This window comes from Pituophis catenifer, unplaced genomic scaffold, assembly GCF_029215685.1.
Source record: "Pituophis catenifer annectens isolate HBS135680 unplaced genomic scaffold, rPitCat1.0.hap2 SCAF_2, whole genome shotgun sequence".
Classification (NCBI taxonomy): domain Eukaryota; kingdom Metazoa; phylum Chordata; class Lepidosauria; order Squamata; family Colubridae; genus Pituophis; species Pituophis catenifer.
The window spans coordinates 269453057-269479554 of NW_027256882.1; the positions used below are offsets into that span (position 1 = coordinate 269453057).

Here is a 26498-nt window from a genome sequence, read left to right on the forward strand (position 1 = left end):
TCCACTGCTGGCTTAAGTTTGTTTGTTTTATATAATCTATCAAAAATTAAGCTCCCCATTAAGCAAAGAGACATATCTAAAATAAGCTGTATATTTTTTCATATATGTTTGTTAGGGCAGAACTCACTGGCAGGCAAGTCAAGAAGCATATTAACAGATGCAGAGAAACTCAGTTAGGTGGAGTTCTATGAAACCAGTACAAGAAAGATTGGAAGTATTCAATGAATTGTGAGCTATAGTAGGTATGTAACAAACTAAGTGTCTTATTGCTAGTCAAGTTAATCTGTTAGTTCTTTTCTACAACTTCTGTTTCAATTAGTAGAAGTATAGAAATTTCAAATAGTGAAATATTTAATAATACCCTGTTTCCCCCCAAATAAGACATCCCCTGATAATAAGCCCAATCAGGCTTTTGAGTGCATGGCAATAAGGCCAAGTGCTTATTTCAGGGTTCAAAAAAATATAAGACAGGGTCTTATTTTCGGGGAAATATGGTAATAAATAATATATACATGACAGAGTTTTTAATCATCAAATAAATATTTTAAAATAAAGTTCATTAAAATAGTATAGTATAGATCTATCAAGATACCGTATTTTTTGGAGTATAAGACGCTCCGGACTATAAGATGCACCTACCTTTTTGGGGGAGGAAAACAAGATAGTGCATGGATATGGGAAATAATATGAAATTTTACCAGTTTGGAACTGTTTTAAGTTTTTTTCTTTGCATAGATTGGTATTGTAATCAGAATCAGTAAGTTATTCAGCACGCAATCTGTTAGATGTAAAGCTTTTTTCCCCTCTCTTTATTTTCCTTCAAGTAACATTTTAATTAAGTTAGTGAAATACCTTTTAAATTCCAGCTAATTGTTGATTCTAGACAGAAATTTTACAACAAAAAGACAGAAAGAAGAAAATAAGACTCATAAAACACTCACAATAACTCTGCCTCTGCTCCCAGTAATTTGCCTTGCAGCAAACAGCCTGCTTTAGTTTCGTTTTCAGCCTGATTAGAACAAGAAAAAAAAAATCTGCCTCCCAGCAATTTGCCTGATTGCAGGAGGCCTGCGTGGCAATAGGCAATGGGAATCCCTGCAGTCTGAAACAGCTGAGGGTTGGGAGGCTGATCCAACCAACAATCAACTGCTTGTACTAATCAGGCTGTGCTGAAACTGAAACTTGCTGCTTGCTGCTTGCTGCAAGGAGGTAAATTGCTGGGAGCAGAGGCCAAAGGGTGGGGATGGGCGGGGCTATATTCAGACTATAAGATGCACCCAGATTATCATCCTCTTTTTTTTGGGAAAAAAGTGCATCTTATTGTTGAAAAATACGGTAATTATTCATCTGTCATGATGAGGTTATATAATTACATTCCATCCATCACATGAGTTATGCAAAAAAACCCGTATCTTTTGATATTGTTCAAAATATATTTCTTCAGATCTAACCAACCATGTGGAACAGTCTCCTACAGAGCTGTAATGCAATTTTCTATTGATTAAAATTAAACTATATTATAGATGGGTGAATCACATTCTCTAACCAGTTCCATGAGCCCTCAGAGATCTAGACAATAAAAGACAGAGATAAAAAACATTTTAAAAGGAATACTTAATTCACATTCCATTCACCTTTTAATACAGCTTTTCCAGATCTTTGAAGTATTATTTTGCAAGATGACTTTGGTAACTCTGCACACAATTAAGCTGAATTCTTTATTTGCTCTTCATTCTGTATTTCTTCAAGATATTGGATAGATTGCAGTATCTTTGCCAAATGTTGCTGCTGTTCTAAATATTTTGGAGTTCGTTAGTTTGGTAGGGTAGTTAAAAGTACTGAGATAGAAAATATAATAATGTGAGTTCTAGTCCAGTCTGAAGCACAAAGCCAAGTGGGTGATTTGGTTCTCTCAGCCCTTGAAAGAAGGCAATGGCAAATTAAAATCTTGCCAAGAAAACTGCAGGGACTAGTCCAGACAATTACTAGGAGTCAAGACTGATTCAAAATCACCAAACTGATCAAATTCTTGCATGTGCTAAACAAAATGGCAATATTTATTTTATCTATTTTATCCAAGCAAGATTATGTGGTATCAAGCCAACACTGATTCTTCATGACAGATTTTCCCCAAAATCAGGAAGAATAAGAGTCAATCTGAAATCAAGGACCAATACTATCCATCCACACTATTTCTTTGTGTTCTTTTTAAATAGATAGGATAGAAAAAAAATCACCTTCAACTTTCACTTCTTAAATATGTTTAATTAAATTCAAATATTATTCTACCAGATTGGCAAAATAAATGCTAAACTTTCAGATAGTTTAAAAACAAGTCTTAAAGCCCTTTAGTTTTGTGGCTTTACATACATCATTTTATGAAGATTTACATGTTCTTGAATTAAATTCCATTTCTTCACATGCATGATACCCTTATGATCAGTTATACCTATAGGGAGAGGGATTTTTTTATTTCTAATTGTTTGTATTTTTCATACTAAGTCTTAATGCCCCTTAATGAAATCTCTCCCAAAATGTAACTCTCTGGATACTTGTATGGGAAGTCCCGCTCCTCCTAGAAAATGAAATATTTTGGGGAATATTAAAAGAGGCAGATTGTATTTCCCCAAAGGAAAAACATGCTCTTAAAGGCAGAAAACAGCCGTCTTCCTGCTATAGGAAAACTCAAGCTGCCTCAAGCAGAACCCTGAAGTGTTTAGAGATGGATATTTTGTGTCCATTAAGAAACCCAGGCCAGCCTATTCATAAAGAAAACACCTTCAGCCCTGCTTCCCGAGGCTGGACCTGATGGGATTAAGAATTTACATTCCCCCAGCCAAATTCTAAGGACAGGACATGACCTTTAGGATACAATAGGATTAACCCACCACCAATGAAATAGTAAAAGACACAAGGCTCACAACATTTCACAACCCCTTGGAGCATCTCAATCACCAAACCCCAGAACTGTATAAAAATCCATCCGCTCACTCAGCCATTTTGTCAGCCACCCCAGAAACATGCTGCTGTCACTGAAGTTTCCAAATAAACAGAGACCTTCTTTCCTTGTAGCCAACCTCCATTTTATTTCCAGCATTTTTCTCCCAGTGTGGAACTGGACTGGATTTTTCTTCCAACACTTAATTAAAATCCAAAAGTGCTTTGGGCCTGCTGGTTCAAGCCAATAGAAGTTACAATACATCACAGCTGGAAAACGATCACCCAAAGATTTTTAGTTTATTTATTCCTGTTGTTAGAAACCAATCTTAGTTTCATTTACCTAGGAAACCCACACAGCACATTAACTTCTGAGCAAACAAGGATAGTAATAAAATAGAATTTTTTATTTGCCAAGTGTGATTGGACACACAAGGAATTTGTCTTGGTGCATATGCTCTCAGTGTGCATAAAAAACAAGATACATTTGTCAAGAATCATAAGGTGCAACATTTAATGATAGTCATAGGGTACAAATAAGCAATCAGGAAACAATATCAATATAAATTGTAAGGATACAAGCAACAAAGTCATACAGTCATTAAGTGGAAAGAAATGGGTGATGAGATTAATAGTAATGCAGATTTAGGGAATACTTTCACAATGCTGAGGGAATTATTTGTTTAGCAGGGTGATGGCGTTCGGGATAAAACTGTTCTTGTGTCTAGTAATGATTTTGAAATACCCTGTCTTTGTTTTTGTTTTGCAACAGACTAACCCAGCTTTCCAGATCTTTTAAAAATCTGCCTAGACTTGTTTAAGTAACTTTGCAAGAGTGCCTAATATTTCGCGAAACCATCTGTTAATAATTACTTTCTACTCCGTTTACCCCCTCCACGTGGAAAAGCCTCTTCCCCCGCCCCCGTCGCCCTTTCTCAAGTTTAAACGGATCTAGCGAGGTAATTAAAAACACACAAGCTAAAAATGCAGGAGGAGAGATTGAAAATCAGTGCCTTCTCGTGACCTCTTCCAGCAAACAGGGCAAAAAAAAAAAAAAACAGAAAAAAAATAAAAAGCAACCAAACGCCGCTCGCGGGAGCGAATGAATGAAGGCGACCCGGTCCGTCCGGGGGAGGGGCGTGGCCAGGATCCCCGTCCGTGCTTGGAATTTCGCCGCAGCGAATGAGAGCGCCGATTGGCCTTCGAGGGTCAGAAAACAGGACGTGGGCGGAGCAAATAGTTATGACGTACCTGGGGGGAGAGCTACCTCAGTTCAACAATTGGGCGGGCGAGAGGCACTCGGGTTTCTGGGCACGCGGCGGGTGCGCGCCAAAGGGGGCGGAGTCTGCCTCTTCCCCTGCCCTCCTTCGTTCGTGGTTTCGGGCCCTCCCCCTCCTTAAAGCGCTGCCCATCCTCCCGCGAGCCGCATTAGTGGCGGCGCTTCGGGTGTCGGGCAGCGCCATTGGGCGGAGAAGCTGCGCGCTCGGGCTACCCCGGTTTTGTTTTTTTTTTTGTTTTCCCTCCCCGCCCGCCTCGGCTGGCCCTGTGGCTGCTGGAGGTGGCTGAGCTGGGGCTTCTAGCCCGTTTCTCCGCCGCTCTGGTCCCCACCGACTCTTTCGCTTGAGGGCGGCGCCGCCACCACCTCAGCCCCGAGATGTTTGACAAGACGCGGCTCCCTTATGTGGTGCTGGACGTGGTCTGTGTGGTCCTAGGTATGCTTCGGGTTCCGCAGCGTGGGGGATCCGGGGAGGGAAGGGGAGGCGCCTGGGCACCTCAGGGTGAGGCGATGCGCCACCGCTGCGCACTTGTCGGTTTACCCACCCGACGCGCCCCTGTTGTGGCTGCTGGGGGCTGCCCTGGCCGGCTTTTGAGGCAATTCCTCCGCTTCTATTCCTGCGGTTACCCCCAGGGATCCACGAGGCATATATATATATATGTACGTGTTTGGGTGAAGGCAATAAATGGGGAGACGGTCGTCTGAATGAATCTCTGGGACGGGAAAAGGTTTTATCCCCCACGCTCTTAATTTTATATGCCTCTACGTACATATGCAGCGAATGTGTATCTGGGGTAGCTCGCCTCCCTCCTGCATGTTGACAGGCTAATCTTTGCCTCGCATCTCTGGCTTTGCCGAAAAAAGCTTGGGGAGGGCGTTGGAAAAGGGTTAATAAATGCAGCATTTTTTTCCCTTCATTTTTTAGGTTTGTCTGCTTCTGCTGTTGTCGCTGCTTTCTTTGCGTTCATCTGTTCATCTGCTTGCTTGCTTACTGGCTAGCTTGGCATCAAATACCCCTCCCCCCCCATCTCTCACCTAGATAAACTTGGTCACTGGAATTCTGCTTAAATCAGGGTTTTATTCAAGTTGGCTAATATAACAAATGGCTTGAATGAGTGGTGTACAGAGAAAGAGTTGAGAGAGAGAGAGAGAAAAAAAAAAACCACAACCAGCTGGTAGATGGAAAAATCACAGCTGCATTTTGTGCTTGCTTCTTCAACCTGGTGCCCTCCAGGTGTATTGGGATCCACATCAAGCATCAGGTGAAGTCAATTGCATTTGTTGGGTATGAGACGGGAAGATTGATGTACATTTAGCAAACTGAGTTTAGAAAGAAAGCAGTTTCATTTCCTCTCATATGAACATACTTTAATGTAAAGGGATAAATAATTGACAAAGTTGCACACTGATATGCTACAATACAGTCTTTAATGGATTTTTTAATGGGTGACTCTATAGCTGCTTTTAGGGTTAGATTACAAAACATATATATATATATACACTGTGCCAGTATTTATTTGTTGACAGCAGTTCTTTTTCATTTTTGCAATATGAAGAATGATCACAATGTAATTAAAATGTGTATTTGGCAAAGTATAAGCTTAATTTTCTCTTACCTTAAACTTTGTTACTTTGTTATTTCATTTATGCTATTTCAAATCCATTAAATAGAAGATAATTGGATTTTGGACCAACAAAATAATTGCTTTAGAGTAACTGAAAATTTGCTTCTATAGAAAGGATGAGAAAGTCTCATGCTGTATAAGTTTAGCAAAGAATGAATGTTTCTATGAAATCTATTTAAATATAGGATAACAGCTGCAAATAGTAATTTTCTCAACAGCTCTTTAATAGATAATACTTTGTTGGGTGATGTGGTAAATAATTATCTTTAATTAGATAATTAAAGAATCAATTGATCAGTTTTAGTGTGAAACAGTTCTTGAATAGATGAAGAAACATTCTTCTTCCAAGTTAATAACTCTGTATAAAGAAACTGGAATAAAGTTAAAAATATATCTTTAGTATGATGTAATATTTTAAAGATGTCAGCAAGATTATGTTTGTTAGGTGAATTAATTCTTAACATACTATAACAATATCTGTCCGAAGACGTCTCCGTGGTCATGTGGCCGGCATGACTAAATGCCAGAGGCGCAGAGAACGCTGTTACCTTCCCACCAAAGGTGGTCCTGATTTTTCTACTTGCATATTTTACAGGCTTTCCAACTGCTAGGTTGGCAGAAGCTGTCAATATATTTATTATTAAATCTAATATATTTGACCCAAGAGGGAATATTTTAGAAGATATAAACCACTGTTTACGCAGTGTGCACTTTAATAAATTATAGGATCTAACTTGATGAGAGAACAGCCATGGTTTCCTGTTGCAGTCAGAGCTACAAATATATTGTGAAATCTCAAACACTGAGCATTTTATTATGGCCTAAGCAACAATGAAGTTAAAAGGAATGCATAAAGTTCTGATTTAATGATATTCAAATAATTGCTGGTGATCAGCAACCCAGCACTGATGTTTCTTGGATGAACATACTGAATAACATTGCAGAATTAGTTATGTAATGGCTCAGGAAAAAAAACTCACAGTGTTTTAAAAGTCTTTTCTGCCTTCCCATTTGAAAAATTTTGGAAAGAATAAAAACTTCCAGTGAAATATTTTATTTTGGAGAAATGGATGCAGGTAAGACAAGATAGTCTAATTGTTCCTTACTTCTCCGAAGTTTTTATTAGTTTGCAGTAAGATGTAATAGGATAACATTTATGTAGTGTGTCAGAGCACTAGGACCACTACACCAGAGGACAAATAGTTCTGTACTGTATGACACTAGATGTTAGAGCAACATGCATGGCTGCTGCTAAGCAGCATGGCCATTTGTACCAAAGGAGGAATAATTCAGTATATTATTTGCTTATGTGTTTGTGTATTGTTGCCTATCTAATAGATCTGCTCCCTGACTGAAGTTCAATGCTTCCGTTGTAGATATCTAACTAAATTATACTTTCACATTGTATGAATATGCCAAATCTGATAATTGTACGAATGAACCAAGTTAGTTTTGGTGGGGGTGAAGGATTCAAGCAAGGTGAAGTGGCAGTGGGTTCTTGCAGATATGTGATTCTTGCAGGTTCTGCATCTAGTTTTGAATGGGGTTGTACTAGGACTCTGTGAAGCCTGGGATTTTCCTGGATTCTCATACCTGTTTGAAAGCAGATGGCAGCTTGCAGACTTGTACACCAGTTGTATTCATTCTTGGACTTGGAGACTCTTTGTATAGTCAGATATATCTTGGTTACCTTGTAGGTATAATATTGAAATTGCTGTACATGAAGCTCCCTTGAGGATCACTCAGAATGTGCACTTGATCAAAAATTCAAATGCATGAACAGTGATGGGCATACCTAGTCAGCTGGTGCCATCGCGGACTATTGGGGGTGAATCTCTGCCCCCCACAGAGAGGGCTTGCAATCTGGGTGTCCTCCTGGACGCACGGCTGTCTTTAGAAGAGCATATGACGGCCGTTGCCAGGAGGGCTTTTTATCAGGTTCGCCTGATTCGCCAGTTGCAGCCCTTTCTGGACCAGGACGCCTTGCGCACAGTCACTCACGCCCTTGTCACCTCCCGGCTGGACTATTGTAATGCTCTCTACATGGGGCTCCCCTTGAAACTGGTCCAGAATGCGGCCACGCGGGTGGTTATGGGCGCAACCCGTTGTGCCCATGTGACACCCCTCCTGCGCGAGCTGCACTGGCTCCCAGTGGTCTTCCAGGTGCAATTCAAGGTGTTGGTTACCACCTTTAAAGCGCTCCATGGCATAGGACCCGGGTACCTTCGAGACCGACTTCTGCCACCAACAGCCTCCCACCAGCCAGTTCGCTCCCACAGAGAGGGTCTCAGGGTGCCATCAGCCAAGTTATGTCGGCTGGTGACACCCAGGGGGAGGGCCTTCTCTGTGGGAGCCCCTGCCCTGTGGAATGAACTGCCCCCGGAAATGCGTAAGATCTCCGACCTCCGTGTATTTCGCTGTGCCCTCAAGACCCTGCTGTTCCGCCAAGCCGGGCTATCAATGTAATGATTTTTAAATTGGGTGTTTTAAATTTTTGGGGTTTTAAATCTGAGCCGAAATTATTTAATTTTAATTATTTTTAACTGATGTCTGTCTTCGTGCTTTTAATAGGCTGTACACCGCCCTGAGTCCTTTGGGAGAAGGGCGGTATAGAAATAAATTTATTTATTTATTTATTTATTTATTTATTTATTTATTTATTTATTTATTTATTTATTTATTTATTTATTTACCTTACTACACCCTTGTATGAGACCTGCTCTGGTAGCTGCAGTGGTTATCAATAAGCTTCCAGGTGCAATTGAACAGTCTGATTATTATCTTTAAAGTCTTAGAAGTCCTAGTTATCAGAGCTATCTTATTTCCTGTAGGATTTGTCCATCCTGTTTGATTAACAGAGAAGGCTTGTTTCAACAATGTCATCTAACTTAACGTAGGAAGCAGTCCTCCTCTGGAAGTACCTGCCCTTTGGAACAGCATCTCCCAGTTATTTATAATCCCAACGTATTCCTCTTTAAACAAGATTTAATAATTGGACTCTTCCTCCAAGCCTTGGGTCAGTGAAGGCTAAAGCCCTTTGAAATTGAGGGATGGATGGAGCATTCTTTTTTACTTATTTCCTCTGGGCAACTCTCTTCCCCAATATGAGACAGTTCTTTTTAATTGAGAAGCTACCAAGAGTCATTCTGGAATTGAGCAACCTAAAACTTTGATGCATAAACAAAGAAAACATAGAATGTTAATAAAAGAGCAAAAATAAACTTAGAGGTATAGAGAGTAAGACAAATATTGGATACATTTGAAATTTCCCCAATTTAACCCCTTATCCCAACCTACAGTTTTTTTCACCATGGCTTTAAAATGTCTAGAAATTTTCTATCTCAGTAATGAAAGTTTCATAATTTATGATATATGGATTGCAGAAATAATAAATTGAGGGTTTAAAATGAGACGTTCAGGATCATTGTGCGTTGAATATATTTTCTTCAGTTGTAATCTCTTTATAAACTAGATCATCTTCTTGACAGATTTTGCTGATTAGATAATTTGATCTGCATTTTTGAGAAGAAAACATAAACCTCATAAGCATTTAGAGTCATAGTTCCTAAATGTAGAACTACAGAACTTCAACTGCAGAAAGGGAATGGGAGAATAGATAGATAGATAGATAGATAGATAGATAGATAGATAGATAGATAGATGATAGATGGATGGATAGATGGATGGATAGATGGATAGATAGAATTTAATAAGAAAATTATAATATTTATAATTAAAGTTACACCTCTTTTGAGCTTCTGGGTAAGCTTCAGAAATGATAAATTACATCTGTAATGCAGTGTAAAAAATCTCATGAGACTCTTAAACCAACAATCTTTTTCAGTCTCAGATAGAAAAAAGTCATGCCTGCTTTAATGAAAACCTGATGCAACTTCCAGATTTTTTTGAAGCACATATACCCCCTAAGTATATCTCTTTTCATTGTTCTAAATAATTTTCTTCCTAGTGGATAGAGCAGTTTAAGTATTAGATTTTTCATTTGGCTTTATTCATATTTAATTCCAAAGCTGTGAGTAATTTAAGTTCAATAGCTGTTCAGATTTTTGACCGCTTCCTGTAACTCTAGTACCAAAAATAATGCTAAACTAGAACTGAATCAGTATGGCTCTTAGTTATAAAGTGATTAAAATAGTACATTTGGGGCAAATCATAATTTGTATACTTAAATGTATGCATAATAAATGGTGATTCAGATTGTGAAAAGATTTAGGAAGAGAGAATTGGGAAGCAGCATACCAAATTGTGTCTTTTGTGTGGTTTCTGCTGTTAGGTTCTGTGGGGTTTATTTCATACAAGATCATACAAGTTACAAATGCAGAATTTAATTAAAATTGTCATCATTCATTTTCTTTCATGGCTATTGGAAAAATATGAAGTTACCATTCCGACAAACAGATACTTCAGGAAAGCCAATGTTTCTCAACCAGCAACATTAGATGTATGGATTTCAATTCGCAGAATTCTGCGAGTTAAAGTCCCCATATCTTAATGTTGCTGAAGTTGAGAAAAACTGGATTAGATGAAAATGCTGGAGTATTTTTTTTCTTTTTCAAGTCACTGCTTTGATCCTATGACTTCTACTCTCTGATGTAATGCAGAACTGAGAATTGACATTTCTCTGTGTTTGTAGGTGAGTAATACAGTATCCCATTCCTCATTGAACGAATGACAACATCATCTTTGTTAACTTGTGAATCGTAAGCTTCTGGGATCTTATGTATAAAATTACAAGGCTAAGAAATATGTCAAATTTTTAAAGTTTCACAGGTACAGCTTGTGATCAGACAAGTATAACAAAAAGAAATATAGTAAATAGCTATCAGTTTAATGGATGTCAGCTGCAACAGACAAAATCTGATCATATATTGTATGCTTCTTTCCATGTGTAAATTTATTTGTTATGTATATATGTGCAGTATATGAAAAATACACATGGAAAAAAATCCCATCACTGCATGTATAAAATTATTAAAATACTCATCTGTGAGATGCCATACATTGTTTTATGAGTGCTATTTGGATCTGATGGATATTCTGCTTTTCCCCCATTGGTCCATTACATTGAGGGTTTATTGTGTTATGACGAGAACAAGGAAAGTGATTATTTCTCTCTTCTCTTCCTTGGTCACTTGGATATTGTGTTCAGTTCTGCACACCACAGTTTAAAAAAGATGTTGATAACCTGGAGCAAGTCCAGAGAAGGACTACCAAAATGGTGAAATTACTAGAAACCAAGCGAACAAAGAAAGGTTGAAAGACCTAGGAATGTTTAGCTTGCAGAAGAGAAAGTTGAGTGGAGGCATAATAGTTATTTCACGTGGGCTTTCACGTCTTCAGACTTATTCTCACTTGGTCCAGAAGGTAAGACCAGAACTAATGGGACTAAAAGGATGTAATACAAATTAGACATTAGGAAGGATTATTTAAAGAAAAAGCTGTCAATCAATGGAATAAGTTACTGTATGCAGTGATTTTTCCCTTTCTCTGGAGGTTTTGAAAGGCTGGATAGTCCTCTACTGTAATGAATCCTGCAATGTGCAGAGAGTTGACCTCTTAGGACATTCCAATGATATATTTGATTTATTGCCCAGTGATGCATAATATTTTGCAAGGTTCACAAAGCTGATCATACACTGGCTTTGAAGAGAGTTGTCATTTGTCATTTAGGAGGGATTCTCTAACAGATATAAAATCCAGCAGTTCCTCACTTTTTTTTTTTTTTTTTTTTGCATTTGCCTTTCAGCGCTAAGAAAATCTACAAGTACTGAGGGCTTAGGCTCTTTGGCTGAAAAGGGAAATCATAGCCGTGTTGCTAGCAGCCGTCTGCTTTCTCACTCTTGTTAAGATTTCAGTGACTCCATTATTCCTAGGTTCTCTTCTTAACTGAATCATATTAAAACAAAAAAGAGGCCTTCAACATGCCTTTAGTGGAAGTGTTGCATTGAATTAAGCAAGAGAACTTTCTTATTGATTGATTAGTGTACCTTGTTTACGGCAGGCAACAAAGAAATCTCTTTACTTTGATAATCTTTATAGGCCCTTTTACAATCTTATGTAAATATTTTCCAAGGAGGAATCATGAGACCTCTCTCATAATGAAACAAAAAGAGGTACCGGTAAATTGCAAGTTATGGCTTCCTGATTGACAAGCCATCATTTCTCCCTGTTTGGCCATGCACATCTGTAGTGTTCCTGCCAAGAACAACAATGGACTCTTCCTTTGTTAGTGGAAATTCTTATCTACCCTAAATAATGATTATTATAGCCATAATTCTCCTTTGTTTGCAAAGGAATAATTAAAGCTTGGGACTAGAAGCGGGAAAGCCCGAGTTCTACTTCTACCTTAGGCAGAAAAGCCAGTTGGGTGACCTTGGGCAAGCCACTCCCTCCTAATCCTAGGAAAACGATGCTGGCAAATCAGTTCTGAAAACTGCATAATCTTGTCTGTGTAATTGCCAGGAATCAAGTCTAATTTGAAGGCGTTCTCTCTCTCTCTGCTAAATTCCGGGATACAGTAGTCCTCGACTTATGACCGTAATTGAGCCCAAAATTTTCAATGCTTAGCAAGGCATCTGTTAAGTGAATCATACCCCATTTTATGACCTTTTTTTGCCACGGCTGTTAAGTGAATCACTGTAGTTAAATGAATCACCTAGTTGTTAAGCGATTCTGGCTTCTCCCATTGACTTTGCTTGTCAAAAGCTCCCTAGGAAAGTTGGAAATGACAATCCCAGGACCTCAGGACTCTGCAATCATTATAAATACATGCCATTTGCCAAGTAACTGAATTTTGACCACATGACTATGGGAATGCTGCAATGGTCATAAATATGAGAACTATCATAAATAACTTTTTTCAGTGCTATTGTAACTTCAGACAGTTGCTAAATAAATGGTTGTAAGTCGAGGATTACCTGTAATCAATTGGTTTTAAGCATTTGTTTAGGTGTTTGAATGTCAGGAATCGTCATGGCTTATAAACACAATTATTTTCTCAGAGAAAGGTAGTTGACCCAATGTGGGCAGCATATTTCAATGCAGCAGAATTTCTACCAACTTAGTTATGGGTAGATAGCATTATCATCAACAGTGGGAAAAATAATCAGTGGATATGTAATCATTAACTTCGCAATTATCCCTAGTAATCAAATAAATAACATAGGAATAAAATAGCATATGTTATGATGAGAGCCCTTAATCTTTTCATAGCTGATAAGTAAGGAATTAGTTTCTGGTTAGTGAAGGCCCTCTGGAGGTGACATATGAATAGGTTTGAATGATGGTGAATTATTCCTTCATGGAAGAGATCTTCTTGACTCCGCTTAAGGATGTGTGGGTGCACCCTCTCAAGAAGCCATTGCTGGACTCTACAGTTCTGGACAATTTTCATCTAATTTCCCATCTTCCTTTTTTAGAAGAAGATGGTTGAGAAGGTGATGGCATTAGAACTTCAGAAGATTCTGGATGAAATGGATCATCTGGAGTTCTTTCAGTCCAGCTTTGGCCCAATGAGCACCAGGCAGCTAATATGCCTAATATTCCTTCTTCCTCCTCCTGTCCCCCCTCCCCAACAATCCTGTTTGGTGAATTGGACTGAAAGAGTGTGACTGCCCCAAGATCACCCAGTCAACTTTCATGCCTCTTAATGTAAGACTAGAACTCAATATCCTGGTTTGTAGCCTGGTGTTTTAAACACTAGAGAAACTGGCTCTCTTCCTTCCTTCAAGTCTGGTCCCAATCGATGTTGATAAGGAATGAGAGGTCCAGCCTACAATCCCCTTTTTGTGAGGTGCTGCAGAGCTCAGGACTCTCCTTTTTAATATCAAGGTTTAGGTTTAGGTTTATTTGGATTTATATACCGCCCTTCTCCTGAAGGACTCAGGGCAGTGAACAGCCAAAGATAAAACACATACAATATAAAATTTAAAAACAATTTAAAACATTTTAAACAAATTTGGCCCATACTAATTAAAACACCCCCTTTTTAAAAGCAAATTAAAATTAAGCAATTAAAAAGTTAGGCCAGCCCAGCTTGTTGGAATAAAAAAGTCTTGAGGGCACGGTGGAAACTGTGTAAATCCGGGATCCTCCGTATCTCTGGGGGGAGCTCGTTCCAAAGGGCAGGTGCCCCCACAGAGAAGGCTCTCCCCCTGGGGGCCGCCAGTCGACACAGTTTGACCGACGGCACCCTGAGGAGCCCCTCTCTGTGGGAGCGTACTGGCCGGTGAGAGGCTACCGGTGGCAGAAGGCAGAAGGTCTCATAGGTACCCAGGTCCTAAGCCATGGAGCGCTCTAAAGGTGATAACCAATACCTTGAAGCGCACCCGGAAGACCACCGGGAGCCAGTGCAGCTCGCGCAGGAGAGGTGTTACATGGGAGCGCCATGTAGCTCCCATAACTACCCGCGCGGCTGCATTCTGGACCAGTTGGAGCCTCCGGGTGCTCCTCAAGGGAAGCCCCCATGTAGAGAGCATTACAGTAGTCCATCAACATAAAATCACTGGATGAGATACCATCCATATGCTGGTGATACCCAATTATATATCTCTGTCCTGGTGATGCCTCCTAAGTGATACTGGGGACACTCTTTCACAATGCCTGGAGGCTATGGGAGTCTGGATGGGGAACAATAGGCTTCAATTGAATCCTGGTAAATTGTAGTGACATTGTGGTGTGGATGGGGGCTCCTTTGTATATGGGACTTTTTCATCTTTGGTCTTGGGTGGGGTCTCACTGCTCCAGATAGACCTGGTGCATAATCTGGAGTTCCTCCTGGACTCAGGTGCAAGTTGTAGCAATGTGAGCCTTTGCTCAACTCCATGTTTTGCACCAGTTATTCTCCTGGATTGGGAGGCCCTCTCTCAGTCACTCACACTTTGCTATATGATTTAGGGTCAATCCATTTTTTAAATGTTGAATTTCTCATCTGAGACTCTATATGAATTGGAAAACAATTCATTTGTTAAAAAAGTCATTTTCCATCTGAGAAATAATACCTACAGTTTTTCAGCATTGCAGGATCCAATCTGGGTCTGTTCTGTCTTCAGAGCTTTCGGACTTGTGCTGGAGCCCATCTTCAGGGAACTTCTCTCTTTTTGAAGATGGGCTCCAGCATGAGTCCGAAAGCTTGGAAGACAAAACTTCTGGTCCCGGTGACTGATCCACATTGGAACCTGCAACATTATCCTGAGACACGTATATTCGCCTGTTTGCTCTATTGTTAACTGTAATACAGAATGTCAGTTTGTAAAAATGTTTTGATTTGTGAATTTACTCTTGGTCAGTGTTTCCCAACCTTGGCAAGGTTTAAGACATATGGATTTCAACTCCCAAAATTCCTTAGCCAATAGGAATTCTAGTAATTGAAATCCATGTGAAAAATTCTGCACTAGGTGAATAATTGAGAATAATTGAGAACTCTAAATTGCTTTTTGAACGATTTCATCACATTCTGTTGCTTTGATATTGATAGAACCCCCCCTCCCCCCTTTAAACAGATTTGGGTTATTTTGAATTATTTTTCTGCTGCATTTATATGGAATTCTATTGTTCCCTCTCTTCCACTGTAGCCTCTTTTATTGCTTATGATTTGTTTTTGGTCCATCAGACAACACTTCAAAGCAGTAGCTGTGAAATGACCAAGCTACACAAACATGGATCAAGTTCCTGTTCAGTAAATGTACTTAGGGTTGGCATTGAGTTGATGGTAGGATCAATCCCCATTTTAACTAATAAAATAGTGTTAGCAATTAGATTTGGCCTATAGTGTTTGAGAATTGCTGCCAAGTTGGAGAGATAAAATGGAGCTAGATTCATCCATAGTTGATACTTTCTAATGCGGGAAGTTTTATTTTAGCCGTTGTGAGGATATAATTTGATATATTTTTAATAGAGCTGAATCAAGTTGGCATCTTGTCCACAAAGATACTCATTGGTGCTTGCAGATCTGTTTTCTTCTTTTATAGAATAGCTGGCAAATTGTCCTTTACAGTATGTAACAGTGATGGCAAACCTTTTTGGCACCGAGTGCCCAAACCGGAACGCATACCAAAAACCTGAAGACCAGCTGGTCGGCGCACACATGCACACCGGCCAGCTGGTCTTCGGGTTTCTGGTGCTCTGGTGAGTGTGAAGACCAGCTAGCTGGCATGCATGCGCGCGCGCACCGGAAACCAGAAGAGCAGCTGGTGACGGCACACGTGCCCCTAGAGAAAGCTCTGTGTGCCACCTCTGGCATGCGTGCCATAGATTCGCCATCACAGGTGTATAACCTCTTAGCAATATTTTTGGATGCTAATACAGGAATTATACAGCCACCTAGGGCACAGTTTGTTACTGTTTAGTTATTTGTTAATCCTTATATTGCTTTGACTTCAAAGATAAAAGCTGCTCATTGTCTATATGGCTGGTTTATATTATGTTTGACTTGGTAAATCATTTACACACTTGGGAAGTTCAGAGAATATTTGATATTTTAAGGAAGGGGAAGTACATTCCCCTCCTACAATAGCCATAGGGCTGTACAGTGCTTTGGATTCAATAGCTAATAAATTCATGTTGTAGCGTGAATCTGATGCCTGCCTACAACATGACTAGTCATGCTATTTCCCTGTATTATGTATTGCCAGGAAAAAAACACAACTGCTTTAACATATTGCTTAAAGGTGTTACACCTTCATGTTCTGAAACAGCTTTTGGAGGTGTCTATGGAGATTCTCAGTCATCCAGGTCATGGTTGTCCCAAAGGTACTTTTTTCAAGAGGGAACTGGACTTTCTCTTGTCTTTCATTAACTATCTAGCTTGAAGAAATTTGCATACTTCTTTATGGAACTTTGAACAAAAGGATTTTGTTGTATTTTTCCTGCCTGTATCTTGATGGTGTAATGTCATTTTTCTTGCATGACTTTTGCTTTGTTTACCATCAACATACTGTATTTCAGAAAGCAAAGCTCTCTTGTTTCTAATTGCAACAGAAAAGGAAACTCTACTGCTAGTGTTTGAAGTCTATATAGGAAAATATTATTTAGTGTAGCCTAACTTAATGTGGTGTGCTGCAGATGTGTTCTCTGGGGATTATGGAATTTAGAATCCAACACATAACGAAGAGCCCAGGAGAGATGACTGATTGATTGGGGCTGTTTGGTGTTTAATTGACAATAATATTAGCTCTGTTCTTCTGATGGAAATTCATATAAACTATATGCAGATCCTTCTAAACTCCAGTATTGTCAGTTGAGTCCAAGAGTACTTTCCAAGGAAGTACTTTCCATTACCATTAGCCTTTCCATTACCCAAAATGTCTGATTCCACAACTGAAACAAAGCAGTGGAGCAACTGAATATAACTGAATACTGTTATATTCAGTAGGTATGTAGAGAGACTAAGGCAGTGTTTTTCATCCTTGGTGACTTTAAGATGTGTGGAATCCAACTGATGGGGGACTTCTGGTACCCATCTTAAAAGTTACCAAGGTTGAAAAATACTGGGCTAAGGGAAAGGACATGTTTGCAAGTAAATCAATAGTGTTGACTTGTGGGCCAATAGCCAAGCAGCATCTATCTTTCCTAACCTAGCCAATAGATGAGCCCAGTGGTGTCTCATCCATTAGTATTTCTTTGTTGGCCAATGAAAAATGCTTTCTCCTTTCTCCTTTATTTCACCTCTCCCCTCCCCCATTTCTATAACAACAATAAAAAGTTACTCTACCAACATTTTTTTTTTCAAAAATATTTTTTTTTTCCAACGTAACACTTAAAATACATCTCTTTCGAGAGCGAAGTCTCGATCCGGTCATGAATAGGTACAATTGCTTACATTTTAAAAAGGCTCCATTCACAATTTCCCATTATATCTTTTAAAATTCAAAATCAAAACATAGAAAAATTTTTAGTCAAAGCTCTACAGTAAAAGTTCGAAACCTATAAGAACAAGTTTTAATATAAATTCTAACATCATCATCTAAACAAATCTATTATATCAATACAGTTTTAATTTCAAATTAACTCACTCATTTTTATTTCTATTAATCAATCTTAATCATATCTTGTTCTTCTTTACCTTATATCTTTTTCCATCAGTATCAAAAAAGAATTTTTTAACAATATTCTAACCTCTTGTTTATTTATTAATTGTAATTATTTACCTTACAATTTTATCACCACAAATCTTGATTTCAAATTCTATACCACTCCATTCTTATTACACTTTATAAAGCACAGTTCTATCTAATTCTTAGTCTCTTGACCCTTTCCTTAATTCTTAATATCTTAAACTTTATCAATTATCAATTTATCTTTGATTTTATCTCCCTTGTCGTCTATTACTCTTTTCATGTTACACAGATTTATCACAAAAATAACAGAGGGAGGTATGGAAGAAAATATGCTGGAAATTAGACTAAACTCTACCAACATTTACAGTAAGCAACTACCAAGCTTTTTATGCTTGTTTGTGTTTGGGCCCTCCTTGAAGTGATGTTTTTTGCTGCCACACTGGGAAAATGGGAGATGGAGTGACTCAAATGTGTCCTCTCCTAAGTGGTAGCCCAGACTACACCATTGTAACAGCAGAGTAAAACAGTAATCATTCGGCTGGGACCATCACTGCTTGAAATGGGAAATTCTTTTTTGAAGAAAGGTTTGACATTACCACTTAGGAAAATTATGGACTGATGTAATGGTAAAGATAGGACACAGCCTCATCCGATTTGTGGGGAAGCTTGATCTGCAAGTTGATCTGCATCCTCATTTGCAAATGACTCCATGTTTCCTTGAGAGTACTGTGCTTGACTGGATGTTTTAAACTATGTAGCATTTTAGTCTTGATAACACCTATAGATGATCTGAACTACAGCCACAATTATAATATAGATCATGCAGTGAATATCTGTTGGTTCACTACACATGCAAGAAATTATTGAGCAACATTTTAGGTTAACCATCACATTGAGCTATTTTTACAGTGTATAATATTAATTTCAGTGTTTAAAATCTTACTCTGAAGAGAAATATTTTCCTAATGTAAACAAGCTTATGAAAAAATGTGAACTGAACTGACTTTTTTTTGCCAAGGGAAGCACATTTTTCATCTCTGTGGATATGAACATGTTGGCACATTTTCCTGTGGATTTCAGCATTATAATCTGAGGATTTCCTCTGGGCCTCCCCTCCCTTGTACTTCCTTCCTTGAACTTCAGAATGTATCTATAAATTGACGCAGTTTGCTCTTTGGTTAAACAGTTGAAGCTGTGATCACTAGGAGTTGTTGCCTAATGGACCAGATCATTTTTATCTCAGAATGAAACTTAATCTACTTGCCTGTCTGTTGAATATTATCCATGTTCCTCAGATAATTTCCTCCTGCTGTGCCTCAGTTGAGCATTGGCCTTTCCTATCCTCTCAAGAATTGTGCCACAATAACAGTTTTGTCTTTTTTTAAAAAGATCATATGAAATAAGATTAGAGAAAAACTGAAGAGGATTTAGTGTAAGGTTTCTAGATGGCTGATAAGGTCATCTGGATCTCTGCAAAATTCTATCAACAAAATGTTGACTGCTTTGTTTTTAGAAAGTTGAACTGGAAACATAGGGAATGTTTGACTTCCCACTTATAAACTACTGATCTGTAAAGTTTTGGTCAGACAGCAGTTCTGATCCTCTGGTTTAGTATCTTTTCAGAGAATAAATCTAGAAGTTCTACCTTCTAGATTTAACTGAATGAGCCATCTAGTTCAGCATTTGTGACTGTGATATTACCCAGATGCAGACAGTCCATAGACTTTTCTAGATTCTTCAAATGAAGTTTTTCTTCACCTGCCTGGTGATCTCTGTTGCAGATTTCAAGGGTTAAATTCTGAGTTTCAGACTTGTTGACTGATTATATAAACAAATAATGCCAATGTGATAGTTTTGGCCTATACTGCTGAGAAGAAATATGTTCTTACTAGTGTTTCCCAATCCATCCCACATTTCTGTTACTCTTTAGATTTATATAAAGTTATAATATTTTTAAAAATGATGTCTGGAGTATTTTGACATTCAAAGAAAATGTAAGTATTTTTAAAAAACATTTTAAACATTAATTTCCTTGACAAATGCTTTCCAAGTGATCTTGTAACCGTTGGATGGCTGGAAGGGCAAATGTGAATAAGAATACTTCTTTGCCAGATGATCTTCATTTCTGGAACCTCATGTGGCCTTTTTAAAAAAATATTAAAACTATTTCACATTTGTCCTTCCTAGTTTTTCCCCCAGTACGTATTACTAAAATGTCCAAGTTACAATGATTTGTAGGACTAAATAATCTTCAGTTAGCTTCCATTTCTAACTGCTGTTTTCTAAAACAGCTCTTTATGCATAATAGAATGAATCTTTTTGTATACATATTTGTATATTTTAAAACCTGGCTCTTGCTAGAGTGGCACAAAGGAAATGTTGATGTTGGGAGACAGTGGGGAAAATGGTTTTGAATCATTTCATTGCCTGGCAGTGGCAGCTGCAGCAAGAAATGAGTGCATTATTCAAGAACTTTGACTTAGCTGGTAGTTTAGGAATATCGCCATATTTAAATGTAGGGTGTCTCTAAACTGGATGGCTTGGTAAGGTTAATGTATGAGAGAATGAGCCAGATTCAGAATATTCTTTTTCCCCTCAAGAAAAACTTTTATTAGATATTAAGGGATTGGATTTGCCTCCTCTCCTACCCTGCATAGAATGGCTTTATCCCCAATTGGACCATTCTATATTTGCATTGGAGTTTTTAAATCTAGTAAAGAAAACCAATGGTGATGTCCAGCCAGCCATTATAATGGTGGCTAGGATACCAGCTGGAGACAAGAAGGAGTTGGAAGCTGCTTTCAGTACTGGTATAGCCAAGTTGTTCCTTCTCTTTGATGAATCTGTGTTAGCTTAGTGTGTGAATATCCCCATTATATTAGATGCATCTGGAAAATTTGGTGACAGGTAGGCTTGGTGTACATCATTTGAATGATTTCAGCATGACTTCCAATATTTGCATAAAAACCTCAAGAGAATAAGTGAAGAAGGACACATATATCAGGTTCTTTATCTTTATTCAAATTTCTATACCACCCTTCTCCTTTCGGACTCAGGGTGGTGAACAGCCAGAAATAAAACATTTTATATACGAAAGTTAGAATAAATTTAAAATAATTAAATAAATTTGGCCCATTAATTTAAAACATTCCAATTAAAAGCCATACCAAAATTTATTAAAACCAATCATAAAATCAGGACAGCCCGGCTAACTGAAAAAAATAGGTTTTAAGGGCCCAACGAAAAGTCCGGAGGTCTGGGATCACTCGTATCTCTGGGGGTAGATTGTTCCAGAGGATGGGTGCTACCACAGAGAAGGCTCTCCCCCTGCGGGTCGCCAGCCGACGTTGCCTGGCCGACGGCACCCTGAGGAGGCCCTCTCTGTTGGGAGCGAACTGGCCGGTGGGAGGCAATTGGTGGCAGGAGGCGGTCCCATAGATACCCCGGCCCTAAGCCATGGAGCGCTTTAAAGGTGATCACCAACACCTTGAAGCGCACTCGGAAGTCCACCGGGAGCCAATGCAGCTCGCGCAGGAGAGGAGTCACATGGGAGCGCCTGGTTGCTCCCATAATCCCCCGCGTGGCCGCATTCTGCACCAGTTGGAGCCTCCGGGTGCACCCCAAGGGGAGCCCCATGTAGAGAGCGTTACAATAGTCCAGACGAGAGGTGACGAGCGCTTGAGTGACCGTGCGTAGGGAGTCCCGATCCAGAAAGGGGCGCAACTGGCGTATCAGGCGGACCTGATAGAAGGCCCCCCTGGCCACGGCCGTCGTATGTCCTTATAAAGACAGCCGTGCGTCCAGGAGGACACCCAAGTTGCAGGCCCTTTCCGTGGGGGCCAATAATTCGCCCCCAATAACCAGCGATGGCGCCAGCTGGCTATACTGGGATGCCGGCAGCCACAGCCACTCGGTCTTGGAAGGGTTGAGTCGGAGCCTGTTTCTCCCCATCCAGACCCGCACAGCCTCCAAGAACTGGGACATCACTTCCAAGGCATCGTTGGGATGGTCTGGGGTGGAGATGTACAGCTGAGTATCATCAGTGTACTGATGGAACTCCACCCCAAATGGAGTTTCAAATAGGATTAGATTAGCTAATCACAAAAGTATTATGACATAAATATGTTATATAAAGATTGTGATAATTATAGCAAATACTGACACCATGAAATAAATCTTAATAATTTAAGCATAGCTGTTCATAAACCAGAAGTGGAGCTGGTGGTGACTTATATTTCCATGCTCTGTACTTCACCATTCAAGAGGCATTTATAGAATTGCTGTTTAATTATTTTTCTTAGCCAGATGTTGAGGGGTGATGGAAATCTAGGTGTCTTCAACTTTGCTGTATAAGAAAAAGAAGTAAATCTATTTATAGAAATCATAATTCCATATTGTTTTAAAATGTTTCTCTAATATTTGGATTAATTAGTGGAGTGTGTGAGACAGTCCATCTCCAGCAACTTCCTTCTTTCTGAAAGCTGAACAGATCAAACTTTGAAAATCTTTCCATCATAAAAATAGATATAATGTTCTCCATAATCATTCCGTTTGTTTCTTTTTTGTTGTTCTATCCAAGTTTCAGTCTTTTCTATTCTGATTGCTCCCATTTCACCTTAGTGACAAAAATAAACGTATCAACTAAATGATGTAATTTGTAAGTTTATGTAAATGACATTTTTCAATGTTTAAGCATTAATAATTCAATCTGCAGCTATCAGTAGGTCTAATTGCTAGTGATTAAAAAACAGATTTTCTTCAACCAAACACCTATTAGATATGTTGAGGCTTGAACCCCTGAAGTTCTGAGCCTAACTTTTAGAGGAGGTCAGAGTACTGAATGATGGACAAATTAATAGGATGCTTTGCGGTGCGGGAGTCTGTGGGCACTGCATGATGCTAAACTGGCTGGGAGAAAACTCTTGACTTTTGCATGTAGCTCAGTAGTTTCCTCTGCACTTGATGAAAAATACCGGTATATGACGACATCTATCTACATTTAACTTTATGTATTTTCCCCCAACAGCTGGCTTACCCCTTGCTGTTCTAAACTTGGCAAAAGTAAAGCCGTATCAGAGGGGCTTTTTCTGTAATGATGACAGCATCAGCTACCCGTTCCATGACAGTACCATCACATCTACTGTCCTCTACACAGTGGGGTTCACTGTGCCCATTTGCTCTGTAAGTAGCAAAATATACAGGCAGCTGTTTGGGGAAAGTGTTAAGTATGTGTAGAAAACTCACCGTTTCATCAAAGCTTTGAAGATAAAGACTTTGGGGTAGTTGACTAATTATCATAATAGCTGAGAATCACTAAACTCTGTAAAATGTACTGAAGCTCCTGCTTATTACCCAAAATAAGTTTGATTCTTTCCAATTCTTTTGAAATGACAAGGTGATAAATTTGGATTTCTGTTGGTTGGAAAATAAATAGCTAAAGAATAATTTAAACCTAAATGAGCAGAAGGCAGTACAGGAGATGCAAACAAAATGGAAATAATGCCAATGAAAACTAGTTTGTAGAGGAGATTTGTCACAATGGGAAAAAGTCTGAAATCAAATGGCAATCCTAGCCTCATTTGTCAGGGAATAAATCTCATAGAACTCAGGGAACAAGATCAATTGTGCTAATGAGTAGATTGCTACAGAACTGCTGTTTCCTTTTTCAGTGACACAGAAGTGTATACAGATTAAAGTGTCTTTCATCTTTGAGAGCGGTCTGTCTTTTGGTAACATTTAAGCACCCAGGTATTTGGTATCCATGATTTGGTATTTACTTGTGATAAAGCAGTGAGTGATGCAGAATTTATTTTAATTAGAATGGTATTATGTTTACTTCTTTTTCCAGGTGTCTATTTTTAATACACAACTTGGCTCAGCCAATTTTTAATGCAAAAATAAATACAAGAGGGAATACCTAGATATTTTCTTCTAATATTAATTATCTTTATTAGGTTTGACAAGCCTTTTGTTCAGTGAGGTTGTTGCGAGATTAGATTTAAAGTTATGTATCTGAACAAAATTAGCAACTTTTAAAATCCAATTAATTTCAGTAGATTTAAGCACATCTCACTCACTCAGATATCATTAAAACTTCTCATTTTCACAAAATAAAACAACAGCTTTGGAGGTAAAATTGTGTAGCAATATGTATAATAAATAGTAATATCCCTAATATGCTTTAGGCAAGTAGCAAGTAATGTGGTTAATGTTTTTTTTAAATATGAATTTCAAACCAACAACTGCATGCTTCAGTATTTTCATATTTTTAAAAATTACTCCTTTGAACACTGTTTTTTATGCTTTGCAAGGTAGTTTTAAAATTTGGTGATTTTATGTGTAGTTCCATAGTACTCATACTTGATTGTTTTCCATTTGAATTCTGTTACAAAACACTACTATTCTGATCAGTGAATTAAGAAAAATATAATTATTTATTTTGGGGTTTTTTTTGACCACTCAACTCCAGTGAACTTTGTTCTGCTCTTTGCACATTTAAAAAATACAGTCAGTATAAAGAGTTTAACTTTCTTCAATTACTACTTTGAATACAGTCCTTGACTTATGGCCACAATTGAACCCAAAGTTTCTGTTGCTAAATAAGACAGTTGTTAAGTGAGTTTTGCTCCATCTTTTGACCTTTATTGCCGCAGTTATTAAATGAATGACTGAAATTGTGAATTAGTAACACAGTTGTTAAGTGAATATGGCTTCCCCATTGACTTTGTGAGATGTTCACAAAAATGATCACATGACCCTGGGACATTGCAACCATCATAAATACATGCTAGTTGCCAAGCATCTGAATTTTGATCATGTGACCATGAGGATGCTGTAATGGTTGTAAGTCTGAAAAATGGTCATAACTCATTTTTTTCAATGCCATTGCAAATTTGAACGGTCATTAAATAAATGGTTGTAAGTCAAGGACTACTTGTATGCAGAAATATTTTTCATAGGAGACTTCATAAGACTTCCCATAGATAAAATCTGTACTAGCATAGTTCCAAAATAGTTTTACAGTATTATCTCAGCTATTCAGTATGAACTCATTTATATTAGGATATAGTAATGTATTCTGATAGCTCATTAAGATCATCTGCTAAGCCCACAGGAAAATTCTTATTTCTTTTTATACTCTCCAAATTCATGAGATCTGTATTCTGTTCAGTTATTAAATTAATACTAATGACTAGTAAAAAAGTAACATAAAACTATAATAAAAAGGAGATCTGTGCAATGTATTTGAGATTGAGTAATTGAGTTGAAACAACAACTTGAAGTTTCTTTCCAAATGACAACTTGAAGCTTGTTTCTGAATGATATATGCTATTAGTTTATGCTATTGGTGGTTTGTCTAAATCCCAAAGCTCACACAATGTTCTAGGCTTCATAAAACGGCTCTATTTCTCAAACTTTCCCATCGTCAATCAGCATTTTTCAGGGGAGTGTTGGATCTCTTATTCTCTTCATATACTCTTTTTCAGCGTTCTCTGATTTGTATTGCAAGTTTAGTGACCGCATACCACATATGAGCTGATGCTTTCAGATGTATTCTTCTGACCATAATCTGCATGACATAATGTTGGCATTTCTTTCCAACTGCCTAAGCAGGATTTCATATTGGATAGGGTCCTAGGTTCTTAAACAGAATATGGATAATATAGAGATTATTGTGTTTTGTTCTGATCATTTCATCCCTTCTTTTCCTGTTTGTCATTTTGAGTTTCAAGGCTACTAATTATAGGACCTCTTATGCCTTTCCTCTTTGATGACCTCAGTCATATTGACTGAGAATGTTTATTTCTAATCAACATGTTCTGTACAAGAGTTACTGGTATTTAAGACTTTGAATTTTCTGAGATGGTTACATCAGGGGTGTTCAGTATAATGCAGAGGAAAAGAGAATCTGTCTTAATACCAGGCTGTCTGTTAAATTTGTTTTTTTCTTCTCAAATTATTGGGTAAGCTTCCTTCCTTCCTTCCTTCCTTCCTTCCTTCCTTCCTTCCTTCCTTCCTTCCTTCCTTCCCTCCTTCCTTCCTTCCTTCCTTCCTTCCTTCCTTCCTTCCTTCCTTCCTTCCTTCCTCCCTCCCTCCCTCCCTCCCTCCCTCCCTCCCTCCCTTCCAGTTAGAATCAGTAACTGAACAACCTAAAAGAGTGATGGCTAACCTTTTTGCCATCGCATGCCAGGAGCAGGGGCGGGTGCGGGTCACACGCATGCATGCCCACACCCATAATTCTATGCACCCTGCCCCCACGCATGCACACATGACCCCCCCCATGCTCCCTCTCCGCTCCTGGCACGCGATGGCACGGTAGGCCCGTTTTTGCTCTCCCCAGCCTCCAGAGCTTTTCTAGGAGTCTGGGGAGGGCGAAAACGGCCTTCCCCACCCATCCCTGAGGCCCTCCAGAGGCCGAAAACAGCCTGTTTGCCAACTGGTTGCCCTCCTCAGACTCCTAGAAAGGCTCTGGAGGCTGGGGAGAAAGAAAAACGGGCCTTCCCCACCACCCCTCAAGGTCCTCTGGAGGCAGGAAACAGCCTGTTTCCCTACTTCTGGTGGGCCCGGAAGGCCTGAAAATCAGCT

General features: G+C 38.8%; 1 protein-coding gene across 3 annotated transcripts in view; it reads left to right on the forward strand.

The window, feature by feature from the left end:
* The first annotated feature begins 4350 nt into the window (after nt 1-4350).
* The window catches only part of PLPP1 (phospholipid phosphatase 1), a 74524-nt gene continuing 52376 nt past the window's right edge, over nt 4351-26498 (forward strand). Inside the window, exons 1-2 of one of the 3 annotated variants that reach the window (XM_070938872.1) lie at nt 4351-4649; nt 22939-23093. In XM_070938872.1, coding sequence (XP_070794973.1) covers nt 4592-4649; nt 22939-23093 — 213 coding nt within the window. In that variant the 5' untranslated portion in view covers nt 4351-4591. Of the gene's footprint in view, nt 4650-18240; nt 18279-22938; nt 23094-26498 lie in introns of those variants that run through there. The other 2 variants (XM_070938876.1, XM_070938873.1) reach the window with 2 other exon arrangements.